Source organism: Ruditapes philippinarum, unplaced genomic scaffold (genome assembly GCF_026571515.1).
Source record: "Ruditapes philippinarum isolate M1 unplaced genomic scaffold, ASM2657151v2 ctg250_1_1_1_1, whole genome shotgun sequence".
NCBI lineage: Eukaryota > Metazoa > Mollusca > Bivalvia > Venerida > Veneridae > Ruditapes > Ruditapes philippinarum.
Genome location: NW_026860535.1, coordinates 35918 through 50687, shown reverse-complemented (window position 1 = coordinate 50687; position 14770 = coordinate 35918). Strand labels below are relative to the sequence as shown.

Genomic DNA, 14770 nt, shown 5'->3' with positions numbered 1-14770 from the left:
GAAAAGTTTAAGAATAGGTTGGGTGTGAGATTAGGTACTTATACGATACATTAATCTAAATCCGTGGTTCAATTAAACAATTCATGCTTGATTAATTGGACACAATCAAATATCTTGAATCCCTTAATTCATGTTGGAACACATATCTTTTCAGTAATTTGTTTATTTTCAGTAATTTGTATATTGTTGTAATAAAGTGGGGGCATTTTACATTATTTTTATAATTAATATATATATTTTTGTTTCGATTTACAAATAGATTTTTGGGAGTAAATATAGCTATTTGAATTTATAGATAATTTTCTTTGCATTTATTTAAGTATATTTTGTATTTCTTGTATTTTTGTTTAAGTGCATATTTATATATCATAATTATAAGAATAAACACATTCTGTAAAATATCTTTAATTAATTTATATTTCATAATCATGAGCCTTTACTGTTGTCTTCATTGCACAAAATCTGACTTGTATTTGCATTGACTGTTATAGCTGTCTAATTTTCAATGGTCCAATACACAACTGATTGGTTGATGCTTTCAGTGTTTTTTTACAACTGATCGAGCGATTAGTCTTAGCTTTCCCTGTTATAATACAACTGATTACGTGATAAGATTACTGTTTTAAAAATATTTCATCATTCGTCAAATCAACCTATTAAAAAACTTACCGATAATTACATTTTCCGCTAAAATATAATTACTTTACTGGTAGTGATAACGGTTTTTTAATCCGACTGTCATATAGAAGTTTCATTTCATGTCATGGCGCTTTTCCAGTTTGACTGGCTGAGAAAGACTTCGGATTCTCCTCCGTACATTATTTCAGGCGTGAACGGGTACCTGACTAGAACCACAGAGCTGTGTTGTGCAGCCGAAAAATAATAAAATTCATTTACAAAAAAAAAAAAAAAATAAATAAATAAATATGCATACTAATTTTTTTTTTAAACACAAATATTTATATATATAATTTTGTTTTAAATTTAAATTATATGTTACTTAACATATTTATTTATTTTTTTGTTTGAAAAATATGACCTTTTAAAAAATAATTATATATATAAATATTTGTGTTTAAAAGAAAATTATTATGCATATTTATTCATTTTTTTTTTTTGCAAATAAATTTTATTATTTTTCGGCTGCACAACAGCTGGATAATTGTTACAGATAGTATATTCAATGATAATATTATCTTCTTTTCCTCAATTTATTAGAGGTGCTTGATATTAGAAAGACTTTCTTTACGTGTTTAACTCTACTATGATTTTTCCAGTTTTGAAATTTAGAAAAATAACTCAATTACACAAATGTATTGGAATGACGACTGACAGATATAATTAAAACTGTTATGGTTTACAAACGTACTTCTGTATATTCCAAATATGGGTTTCTCGTTGTTTTATAGTGTGCTTCATCTTCTTAGATCTATTATCAATTATATATTGTGGCGAGGCTAGACCATTTTTGACGCGAGTCATAATTAGAGTGGCTATGGACTTAAATTGTAATTAAAGTCCGTGTTATGGATTATAATATGGATGTAAGTCGTCACACCGGGGCTTTCAGACAAATACTATGGATGAAATCCAACAGAAGCTGCAATATATCTCATACCTCCGGTATGACTTTATCGCTAGTTATTTTGGGAACCCGGAAGGCTTATTCTACCGTTGGAAGAGCTTGTTGCCTAAGCCACTTGCTTTTGTTGTATTCTTATCATATGTATATTTTTACATGTATTTGAATCAATAAAATAAAACTATAAACAGTCAAGTTTAAACTATTGTTATTATTGCCATACGTTATATGAAAGCCATATTTCTAGGACCTTTTAGTCAGTACATATACATATTTTCATCTGTTATATTCTGAAAACACAACCTTCTCAACATTTTAAGTATCTCCTTCATTGAACCTATATCCTAAATGATACTATTTTGTAAGATACATGTATCACAAACACAAAAATATGAGAGTCAGGGCCCCGTCTTATCAAATATCGTACGATTTTGGAAATCTTATCGACTTTGATCTACGATTGTCGTACGCTCGATCGTAAGACCGTCTTATTATCGTACGTTCAACCCAGGTTAATTACATGTAAATCAATATTTAATTAGCTTTAATTAGCTTTCTTTATGAAAGACCAATTATGAAAATATCGATTTGATTTTCAAATGAAATTTAGAAGTAATATTACAATATTATAAACATATCTATCTGGGACACGTCTAGGTAGCTGTAAATGCGCGAAAGGTTTATTTTAAGTTAAAGTTTGTTTTGAATTTGATAGGATGAAAAGTTGTATTTTAACATCTCTGAATTCATGGAATAGTTTTTCGCATCTGAATTAAAGGCAACACCTCACCTGCATGCTACCACGGATCTTAATAAATCCGTGATGATACGCAACCTTTTACATACCTTGTGATTTATGGGAAACTTTATTAGACCCTAACGGACTATCATTCCCCTCGAGTTCTGTTTACATTGTCGTCCGCTCCGGTATTTGTCTATTCAATAGATATTGTCAATTTTAAATCTTTTCCACTGCCAGTGTTTACCTTATTTTGATTTGAACTCATTTACATTCTTTGATGCAACTATTTCACTGGGAAGTAGGTTCCATTCGTTTACGACTCTATAAGTGAAGGAATTTTGCCTTTAGTGGTCTTAACTTTTCTAATTTATAAATATGTCCTCGGATTTCATGATTTGTAACAGATAATATGAATAACTTTTCATAGTCAAAATCGTCTATTTTGTGAATAAGTTTAAAAACTTGTATCATATCTCCACGTTGACGTCTGTAATCAAGAGTTGGTAAATTCAATGCCCCTAATCTTGTACATATGTGAGTCCTCTTAGTTCAGGGATGATTCTTGTATCTCTTCTTCGGGTATTTTCCACTAATTGCTTATTTTTCTTTGTTACATGGTAATAAATGTTATTTCCATAATCAGTGATTGGTCTTATTAGACCTTTATACAATAACAAAAATTTCTTCTTATCCATATGAATAAAATTTCTTTTCAGCAAACCGATATGAGAGTTTACTTTATTAACAGTGAGACCGATGTGCTCATCAAATTTCAAATTAGACGTGAAATTAATACCTAGGTCTTTTTCCTTGTCAATGATTTCAATGTCAACATCAATATCAGTGTTATCTTTGGTCCCAGCATAGTGTATTAATGTCATTTTGAAGCAATTGTTGATCAGACATATTTCTCATAATTCGATATAATTTTGTATCATCAGCAAAGAGTCTACAAACACATTATCTGCCTCAGGAATATCATTCACAAAGATAACAACCAATAATGGACCTAATTCTGATCCTTTTGGTACACCAGAAATAACATTACTCCACTTGGATATATTGCCATTAATTACAACACGCTGTTTTCTATCTAAAAAAACACATACATGTACGCCTATTAATATATTCGGTGCGTGATCTCCAATATTTAAAAGAACATGTAGTGATACATCATACATGTCAACTCCATAGTACGTTTTTGCTGTTTCCCTATTTAATTATACAATATTGAATTGTCTGTAATTAAATCATCGGATGATCCAAGTTACAGTTTTGTTAAAAAAAAAAACACTTATAAATGGATTCAGTAGTGAACCCAATGTTCATATGATTTATGGATTGCAACATTGACACATTCCTTACTATTATGCCATGGATAAACTGTATTCCTCTATAAATTGTGTAGTTCACGCACGCACCGGTTTATAATGGAAGCACAAATTGTAAATCAGAAGAAAAAACTTTTGCCACAACCTGTACGCGGGAAATGGTTGTTTCCCTTTGACCAGAAATTTTAAACCAATCAAATCATTTGTTATAATTTATGTAAAATGTCGAACGGGCGCGGTACAGCCATTGACACAAGAGGAGAACTGAACGAATTAGTACGCAGAAGAGCAGAAATAGCGGTATTTTTGTTAATTAAAGACATTTTCTGTTTTAACTTTCGAGAGAAATTCTTATAAGTTAGAGTTAATGGCACGTAAATCACAAATTTCAATTAAGAAAAAAATGCAAATGGCGAATTGGGTCAACATATGACGTCATGGTACTTCCGGGTATTCCCTCGCGGAATTCCGTGTTTATGCTCATTTCATTTCTAACTTACTGACACATAAAATTTGATGTACATACACTGTTAATTCTTAATAAAATTTTGGTCATTTATGATGGCATAATTGAGCTTTCTGTCCAATAGCAGAGTTCAATCTACACAGTAATTAAATGCAATCCCTGTCTTATTGAGCCTAGAAACACTGTCTTGCAATTGCAAGCAGTGTTAGAAGTAAAAGTGGCGCCATAGCTCAGTTGGTTTGGCCACACCTACATAGAGGTGTACTGGTATAATCCAGGTTATCCTTGCATATATCAGATCAGCTTCCCCTCGATACGTGTACGTTTTTGAGAAGACACAGGGCATCGGCAGATGATTGAAGAACCAATGCTACGTGTAAGACGGCAAGTTCGCATGTATTCTACAGCTCGGGGTATTGTTTAAGGTGGCATGACTTAGCTTGCATGAAGTTAACTGCCGGTGTCCTGACTAAAGCTGAGGGGAGTGGCCCTACAAAGTAGGCTCTGAGTTGCCGGGGATGTGTGCTAGGGTGCGTGAGTCCCTAGCATGATTAGATGGCTTGAACGGCAGGCCTTTTGCTGGCACCAACAGCCCTCTTCAGGGCTACCCTTTCATATTGTCTCAGGTTACTGTACATTTAGGTTATCATTGACCGCTGTACAGTGACCTACTTTTGGCTAAAAATTTATATCTTTGGCTAATACTCTGTGGAAATTGCATGGAGGTAAATTATCACCACTTTGTGCTGCAAAATTAACTCTTTAAGGGCATGACTGGTGACATGTCCTGGGTCTGTACTCGACAGTGAAAGCTGCATTTTGTGCCCTTATTGGCGGATGGACCTTCATTAAGCATAAACAGTTAAAACTACATACAAACATGTATCAGTGCTATACACTGGGCATGTAAAAAGAACCAAGGGATCTAGATTCAATAAGAGCTAGGGACTTGTTCCCGGATTCCCTTGTATCTCATAGCTGTTTCTCAATTCAATGTATACAATGTATACCTGCTTAGTGTAATCGTTAAATGATTTTGAAGCAATAGGCCTAATATGTAGATGAGATCAGGGATTGATAATTCAACTTGCCATCATGTATTTAGAAATTGAGTATGCTTATTGTCTTATCGGATGAGTTTGAAATCAGTGAAGCAGAAGACCGCTGGCATTTATCCACTGGTGGCCATGATTTATTGGCAATCTCCTGGATTAGACCCCTATGTATATTTCAGAAGTTAAACTTGATTATGTTACTGCATTTCAGGCAAACCCTTGTTAGATTTAATGTGATATTTATTAAATTTAATTGGGAATACTGATAAACTTACAGTTACATGACAAGTTATACCTAAAATTCATCAAAGTCAACATCTTTGGCAATTAAATACGCATAACACGGATTTGTCTTCCAACATATCAGTTTTACGGATAACAGATTTTTTTTCAATGCCTTATATAACATACCTAAGTCATATTTTAAGTTAAAAAAACATTGAAAATTCACAATTGTCAAATTGTAATTATCCCCCCGCCGAAAAATTAATTTCGGCGGAGGATATAGAAAAAGTCTCCGTCCGACCTTCCGTCCGTCCTTCCGTCCGACATTTTGTCCGGAAGCATATCTCTAAAAGTATTTGAGTTATCAACTTGAAACTTCATAGGTGGATAGACCTCATTGAGGAGGAGTGCAGTGCACAAGAATGATAACTCTACCTTGCATGATTTTTGAGTTATTGTCCTTTGTTATTTTTCAAAATTGATTTTTGTCCAGAGCATAACTCTAAAAGCCTATGAGATATTAACATGAAACTTCATAGGTGCATAGATCTCACTCAGGGGGTGTGCAGTGCATAAGAATGATAACTCTACCTTTTATAATTTTTAAGTTATTGCCCTTTGTTATTTTTCATACCTAATTTTTCAACATGAAATGTCATAGGTGGATAGATCTTATTGAGGAGGAATGTTGTGCGCTAGAATGATAACTCTTCCCTATACAATTTTTGAGTTATTGCCCTTTTCTATGCTACTTTGTCCAGAGCTTATCTCAAAAAGTATTTGAGGTATCAACTTGAAACTTCAAAGGTGGATGGATCTCATTGAGGAGGAGTGCAATGCTTAAGAATGATAACTCTTCCCTGCATTATTTTTGAGTTATTGCCCTTTGTTATTTTTCAAAATTAATTTTTGTCCAGAGCATAACTCAAAAAGCCTTTGAGATATCAAAATGAAACTTCATAGGTGCATAGATCTCACTCAGGATGTGTGCACTGCACATGAATGATAACTCTACCTTTTATATTTTTTGAGTTATTGCCCTTTGTTCTTTTTCATACTTAATTTTTAATTCAATTTTTTTCTCATAAAGTATTTGAGGTATCAACTTGAAACTTCATAGGTGGATAGATTTACTGAGGAGGGATGCAGCACACAAGAATGATAACCTACCCTGCATTATTTTTCAGTAATTGCCCTTTGTTATTTTCAGCCATCAGTATTCACATAGGTTTCAAATCTGTAATCACTATAGCCATCAGTTTTCATTACCAAAAGACCTCTTAAAATGGAATTATTCCGCTCTACTACATATACATTCTTCCAATGAGCAAACACATTCGGCGGGGGATGGCCATGTTGACATGGCTCTTGTTATTCTTAATGACAAAATTTAGAAACAGGGACATTAATGAGATAATAAATAGTATTATATCTTACTTTACGTAATTCATTTCTAAAATTTCCTTTCTGTGACAAAGATTTCCCCTCCACACAGGCCCTTTTACCATTCCCCACGAAGTGAAGAAAACACCACTTCCAAGACATATGTATATCAGTTTCAAAGTTGGTGTATTTCATTTTGATATCATAGGTGAAAAATAAGAAGGGCAGCTTCATCAGTTTTATGGTGAAATTTCAGAAAATTTTAATATATATTTCAGGAGACACTTGCAAATTTAGAACGACAGATTTATGCATTTGAAGGGAGTTACTTGGAGGATACACAATTGTATGGAAATATCATACGTGGATGGGACAGATATCTCACAAATACAAAGTAGGTCAAATGAATGATTGTTGTTGATTGTGGTCTGTGTTTTGTCTTTTAACACAGTTCTATTTGGGTTAAATATAACCCTCAAAACTCACACATAATGAGTTTAATTGGCACTTTAAGTTTTTCCAAAGAGCATTTAACAATTTAACCATAATTATAAATATAATTTCATCATTTCTTAACTGTTTAATTGCATATTGTTGTATCTGTATACCAAAAACACAATATTGAGATCACAAAAAAGTTTCCTTTTGTTTTTTTTTGTTTTTTTTTAACCAAGCTGTAATTGTGTGAATTTCTTTGGAAATTCATGAAATTTTGCAGGAGTATTAGGGATAATATTTACCTGACATGTAATCTTTTGTTTGATCCAAATTGTTTGATTTCTTTTATGTGTAAAAGAATAAATCGTCATCTTAGTAAATGGGTTTACTCCTATCATATAGGGTGACAACATATGATAATGTTAAAAATTGCCAATGGTCTAGGTATTGGCATGTGCTATATAATGAGAAAATGTACTGAAGGCATGAACTTGGAAGAGAAGTGCCTTGTATAAAAAGTAAGTTAAGTAGTATCTAAGTATTATTACTTATTGAATAAATTATGTCAATGTTTATATTACAGGAACACAAACAGTAAAGCTGACAAAAGAAACAGAAAGTTTAAAGATGCAGACAGATTATTTTCAAAGTCATCAGTCACATCAGCTGCGGTAAGTTTTTTAATATTTTGAGATCTATTACAATATTGTACACATGGTTCAAATTTAAGCTTGCATGCTCGTAAAATGCCAGTTAAAATCTAATGCAGCAAGCAGAAATTACTTGAGCTCGCATTTTTATGCGAGTGATTATTCATTTCGGATGTTTACATAATTATATCTACTGCACATGCTTTTGGCAAGTACCTGCTGCAAAAACTGATGACGTTTACAGTTCGAGCTACACTAACTGATGAAGCTTACCGTAAAATCTATTTTAGGTAGCTGTTTTTGGTTTTTCTGTGGCTATATTTAGACAGACTATTTATAACAGGCAATCACTATTGTTATAGCGTGTCCAAGTAATTTCATTGTGTGTTTCATGTAGTTTCGTCAAACTACTGATTCAGCGAACTTGTTTTGTGTAATAAAATGTCTGTTATGGTTCATTTGCAAGTCTCTTTCTGTTGGGTGTGTTGTATACTGAATACTGAATGGCTGTTTTATTTCAGGCGGTGAGCGGGCTACCTCAAGCAGACCAATTGTCAGAAAAAAGTAAGATTTATTTGTTCAATCATTTCTCTAGATTTACATGTATATGGCAATTATGGGACTTAACAGTTCTGAAACACAACAATTGTTAGCAACCATGGTTTAACTACAACCAGTCATATTGTCAACAAGCCTGCCCTCAAATCTTAATTTTTTTTTCAAAGTTAGACGTTAGTACAGCAGAACTTGAAAATCATCTAGTATATTGACAATTGTTGATTTGCAGGAAGAACAGGGATAACACCGACCTTGAACTATTGTGGAATTTCAATAATTGCTAAATCTATCATGGAAATTCATAAAAAAAAATACTTTAAATTCTTTAAAATTACTATAGTACATGGAGAGGTTTTCACAATGACAAATATCAGATTCTGCTACTATTGAATGGTTAAAAGTGATTTTTTCAATGGCTACACATACTTTTGCTAATATATTTTTTTATTACATATGGTTTTCACTGTAATTTTCACTTTGAAGCCAATATGTCATTTAGCAACTACAGATATGAAAAATTGATAAGGTCATAAAAATACAGAATTTTCCTTAGAAAAATTCTTTATTAACGGTAACAAAATGTAAATTAGACTGTAAAAGTGCACATGTTATATTGTTTTCACTGTTTTAGATGGACCCGATAGTCCTGATTCACAGAACAATCAAAACAGTGCAAACACACCACAAACGAACGGACACATGTCAAATGGCAGTGACAGGGAAACATCACTAAATCACTCATCTGGTAAAATACTGAAACCTTCATCCAGCAAAAGTAAAAAGGGAAAAAACTCTAAAAGGAATAGGTATGTAAGTATCTTTAAGAGTTATCTATCATGAAACACTGCATGTGTTTTGTGTGTATTATATGTACAAGTTTTGTTTTGGTGTAAAACCTTTTTAAGAAAACTTATTCATTTGGAGAATAAAATAAAAACACTAAGTCTTATTCTTTGAGAGCACTTATTCTTTGAGGGAATAAAAACCTTTATAGCATGTTTTATAATGTTTTTAAAATGATACAGACAGGTTTATTAAAAATACCAGTTGAGTTTTCACAGTTGAAATTTTTTTTTACAGTGTAAAGCAAAGAATAATGATCTAATAGACTAACTCCAGAATTTGGAATATTTGGTTTTCTAGCTAATCTGTGGGTACAAACAAACATTTACAGTTCCGAAAATAAGCACAACAGGTTGACTAATCTATTGTGATGGGTAGTGCACCGTTAAGTAATAGAAAGAGCACCGAAACACTAGGCTATCTGATTTGTACCAGGGGGCATAGCCCCCTAGTATAAATCAGATTGCCGAGTGTTTTGGTGTTCTTTCTTTTTTGTATCATAGTGAAACATAAAAACACGTTCTCTGTTGTCACAATATGAAACCCCAGAAAAAAGCAACCAATGAACGAGCATATGAATATGATTTTTCTGTCGCTTTTCCTTCATCTAACATCACAATAAGTAAACCCCAGCAAAAATGAGCCAATCAATGGGCATGCTCTGGAGTGCTGGTAACTAATACTTGCACTTCAGTTAACGCACTGTGCATGTATATGTATATGATTTAACTCTTGACGTATTTTCAACAGAAAGGTCCCCCAACTATGATACAAGCTATAATATTAAAAGTTGTTTGTACCTATGGAAGTTTGGATTAGCTGGGAAAAAATCGCATTTGCCAAATTCCAGATAATATCTATTCTCGGCTTGAATTTGTGTATAGATCTGGTGTAACCGTGTTAGATTTTTGTTTCATGAAATTTAAGAGGTCATTTCTTTTTAAATTATGTCTTTACATATTGTTTTTGCCTTCGCCGGCCGTCCGGTTGTCTGTCCGCATTGAGCTTGTCTGCCCTTCACAGGTCAAACTACTGGTGGGATTTCAACCAAACTCAGTATCATCCCTTGTTGTGCACATCACCCGCACGTTCCTCTTTGCTGCATAAAATGGCCGCCAGAGCTAAAAATAGAAAAATCTTGTCCAGCCTTCACAGGTCAAACTACTGGTGAGATTACAACCAAACTTTCAGGAGTGATCAATACCATCCCTAGTTGTGCACAGTACCGGCACATTCTGCTTCGTTGCACACAATGGCCGCCAGAGCTTAAAATAGAAAAATATTGTACGGCCTTCACAGGTCAAATTACTGGTGGGATTTCAACCAAACTTTACAGGAGTGATCAGTACCATCCCTAGACATCACTGGCACGTTCCACTTCACTGCACAAAATGGCCGCCAGAGCTAAAAATAGAAAAATCTTGTCCGCCCTTCACAGGTCAAACTACTGGTGGGATTTCAACCAAACTTTACAGGAATGATCAGTTCCATCCCAAGTTGTGCACATCCTAGCATGTTCTGCTTCGCTACACAAAATGGCCACCAGAGCTTAAAAATAGAAAAATCTTGTCTGGCCTTCACAGGTCTAACTACTGGTGGGATTTCAACCAAACTTTACAGGAGTGATCAGTTCCATCCCTAGTTGTGCACATTTTCGGCATGTTTCACTTCGCCTCAACAAAATGGCCGCCAGAGCTAAAAATAGAAAAATCTTGTCCGCCCTTCACAGGTCAATCTACTGGTGGGATTTCAACCAAACTTTACAGAAGTGATCAGTACCATACCTTGTTGTGCACATAACAGGCACGGTCTGCTACACTGCACAAAATGGCTGTCAGAGCTATAAATAGAAAAATCTTGTCCGGCTTTCACAGGTCAAGCTACTGGTGGGATTTCAATGAAACTTCACGTGAGTGACCATACATACTTTTGGGAGACATATGTTTTTGTGACAAAAACCCTTCTAGTTGAGACATGTGTTGTTTTTTTTACAGTTTTTATTAAGAAAGCATATGCCATTATTTTTTATTACATATTCTGTATACATTACAGACTTGACTTAAAAGTTAGAAGAGGAAAAGATGTAAGAATTGTTTCTTAATTTTTTGTGCCAAATATGATACACAAATTGCTTGACATATAATGCACGTTGATAATACCAAACATAACTAACATCATTCCACATATATATGTTACATTATTCCACATATATATATAGCTTTACTTTATATATAAAAATATACAAAAGTTATATATAAAAGTAAATAATATATGAGCTGTAGATTAATATCCATAAAATTCACAAGTCAGTAGTCACATAAAAAATTATGTGGTTCCAGATCATTTTTCAAGTGGTTTTTGTATATAATGATGAGAGAGAGTGATGGTGATTTTTCACCCTTAATTAGGAAGGAGGCCTTAGCCTTTTGATTTTGAGGAAATTAGTGCTAAAATTGCTAATTTGGGAAGTAAAAAAAGGTGGTGTAAGTCCAGATTTTTTTGGAAAACTGTATGATTTTCAAGGAAATTACACTTGGGAAGAGGCCTTTTGTGGGTATCTGATATATGAGGTTGAAAATCAGTGAGTGATCATATTCAAGACACCAAGCCTTGTTAAAAAGAATTTTTGTACCACCGGGGACCACATTTCTTTTTATGGAGGTCATTGAGATTTTGGTTAGAAACTTACATAATACTGGTTTAAACTATCTTAAATGGACTTGTCCTGGCATTTAATATATAGACAAAATCATTCATCAGTTTTAGGGAAAAATTCAAAATAAGAACTTACTGAATAGCAAACAGTGCAGACCATGATCAGATAGCAGGGATGTTCTGAATGATCTGGTCTAAACTGGTACCATGTGTAGCATGAGCAGGCTAAAGGGATAAAAACTTGTCACCTCCCTTTTGTAAGCAAGAAGTAAGAAATTTAGAAATTTAAGGGTAAATGAAATATATGGAGATCAGTAACTTTGAATGGCTACATGTATTGTTGAATATTTGAAATAGACTATATGTTTGAATGATTCTCATGCCAATAAATCATTATTAACATTACTTGAAATTGTTTAATGTATAAAATACATGTAGGTCAGTTTGTTTTAAATGTTTAATGACTTTGTTTACTTTATTGATTTACTCATATATTTATAAGTTGTATTTTACTTTTATTTCATTCATGATATGCTGATTTTATGTATTATTAATTTATTTTCACTCAGTTATGTAAAGTTGCTTTTTGAGTTTTCACAATAATAATACATGTATAATTAAAATAGAGTAAATACAAGGGCTAAAATTTTAAGGATAAGTCTTGAATTTCAGGAATTTAAGATTCCTGAAAGCAGTTTTTCTTTACAAAACTGTGATTTTAGAAATCCTAATTCCATAATTTTCATGTTCCCCCCCCCCAAACTTTTACCCATGATGTTAATATAATTATGCTGAGGAAAGAAGCCCTCCTATTAAATTTTGCAGTGTCATTTAATTTACGTCACCTTTTTTCATATTCCAACCATGTTTAAGAGACAATATCATCATCTACTGATCCTTGGTTCAGATATTCAGGGTGTATTATCTAATAATGCATGTACATTTATTCTGGTGACGGTCATGTATATATCCTGGAGTGTAATTGTTGCATTATCATAATCAGTAGGCTAAACTTGTGTATTTGTTGCATAAATTCATAACTGTACATAATTATTTGGCGCATAAATTCATGACTACATAATTATTTTATGCATAAATTTATGACTGAACATAATTATTTGTTGCATAAATTCATGAATGTACATAATTATTTGGTGCATAAATTCATAAAATTACACAATTATTTGAAATTGTTGCATAAATTCATGACTCAACATAATTATTTGGTGCGTAAATTAATGGCTGTACATAATTATTTGGTGCATAAATTCATGACTGTATATAAATTTGAAGAATTTAATGAGCAGCTTGTGGAAGTCAAGAGGAGACAGGAGCTATAAATAACCGTATAATTTAGTTATTGCCCTTTGTAAACTTTAGTGAATTTTTTTTGCACCAGTTGCAGTTGGGTTACTTGCATGACTTGCTATAGAGTAAAAGATTACTAAACAAGTTAAAGCAAATAATATCAATCAAGCCTGTGACTAGCTTTATAACATTTTCTTGGTTGATATATGATACATAGGAAATTCTTTTTATCACATGACTTAACTTATTGAACTTTATAAAAATGTACTACATGTAATTTTTACAGTTTATATGCCTGTACACTGATGTAATTTTACATGCACTTTAGCTGGTGAATATGATGTGATATGTACTGTAAAAATTAATCAGCTTGGTCAATTATAATAATTCAGTACATGTCACACCATTTAATTTTTCAGTACATATTAACAAGCTGATAGTATACATCTGGATGTTTTATAATATGATAAATAGTCAGTGTGGGTCCTTTGGCGGATTGTAAAAAATCTAGTTTGGGGGGGGGACACTAAATGTACTCTGCTTTTGACCTGTTATTTTTACAAAAATTAATGTCTTAACCAATCGAGAAAGGATTTGAAAGCATTTAATAGATTACATGAAAAAAGGAAATAGTGAATGTAATGGTTATATATATGTATTACATGGAAAACAAGGGAAGTCATGTGATAAAATAGGATTTATTAATTTTATCTATATGTTTAATTTCATTGGATCATGCACAATGTTAATATTATTTACATTCACATTCCTTTTTTTTTTTCAGGGAAATGACTGAAAATGACTAGATGAGGAATTGTACATGTAAAATAACGCCCATTATTATACGATGTTTGCACACAGTTTTCATCTCTCTCATGGTCGGGGCTTTCTTTTACATTCTGTATTCTACGGAAGATTTGTCAAGTCTGTTGTGGTGGAACTTTACAAACTGGAGATCTGATCTATATGTGAACAATCTATGCCAAATAATGGCCAAAGTAATCTCTCCTTCTGTACAGTAAGAGAACAATTTGTAGACAAAAATATCTAGTGTTAGTCAGTGTTGAAGTAATAGAAAAATTGTTAATTCATATCTGAAAATACAAATGTAATAAGTGTTTATAAGAATATTGAAAAAAAATTTAAAATTTTACAGGTATTTACTAGTATAAGCTTTCAAGCATAATTATCTTTTCAGTCTGAATTAATGTATAATAGAAAAAGTACAGAAAAAAATCTTGTTTGATCTTTACTTGTGATTGTTGGTTTGGTAAGATCCAATTCACTTGACTATATTACCATAGTTTCCAGGATTTTTCATAGCACTTTGGGAATATGACCGACCCCTAGAATTCAGAACTTTTATGATTGGGAAAAACTGACAACATACTGTATACATCAAATATGACAAAGAAATCAAATATTTGGTTAAACTCCTTTTATATTTCACTCATGAGCACATATTATTACAATATATAACGCAGGATTACAATTTTCTATGGCACAGTGCAGCTAAATGTAACAAAATGATGAT

The 14770-nt window shown here is 32.6% G+C and overlaps 1 protein-coding gene across 4 annotated transcripts; it reads left to right on the top strand.

Moving 5' to 3' along the window:
- The first annotated feature begins 3798 nt into the window (after positions 1-3798).
- On the top strand, positions 3799-14304 carry LOC132760490 (chromatin modification-related protein MEAF6-like). 4 transcript variants are annotated; one of them, XM_060752469.1, is made up of 7 exons: positions 3799-3955; positions 7063-7178; positions 7806-7893; positions 8394-8436; positions 9062-9236; positions 11326-11356; positions 14021-14304. In XM_060752469.1, exons 1-7 carry the CDS (start codon positions 3878-3880, stop codon positions 14030-14032), a joined length of 543 nt encoding a protein of 180 aa, XP_060608452.1. In that variant the 5' UTR covers positions 3799-3877; the 3' UTR covers positions 14033-14304. The 4 variants fall into 4 exon arrangements, with proteins under 4 accessions (XP_060608452.1, XP_060608455.1, XP_060608453.1 ...); XM_060752472.1 differs by having other exon boundaries at positions 9062-9240; XM_060752470.1 differs by lacking the exon at positions 11326-11356.
- Positions 14305-14770: the final 466 nt, after the last annotated feature.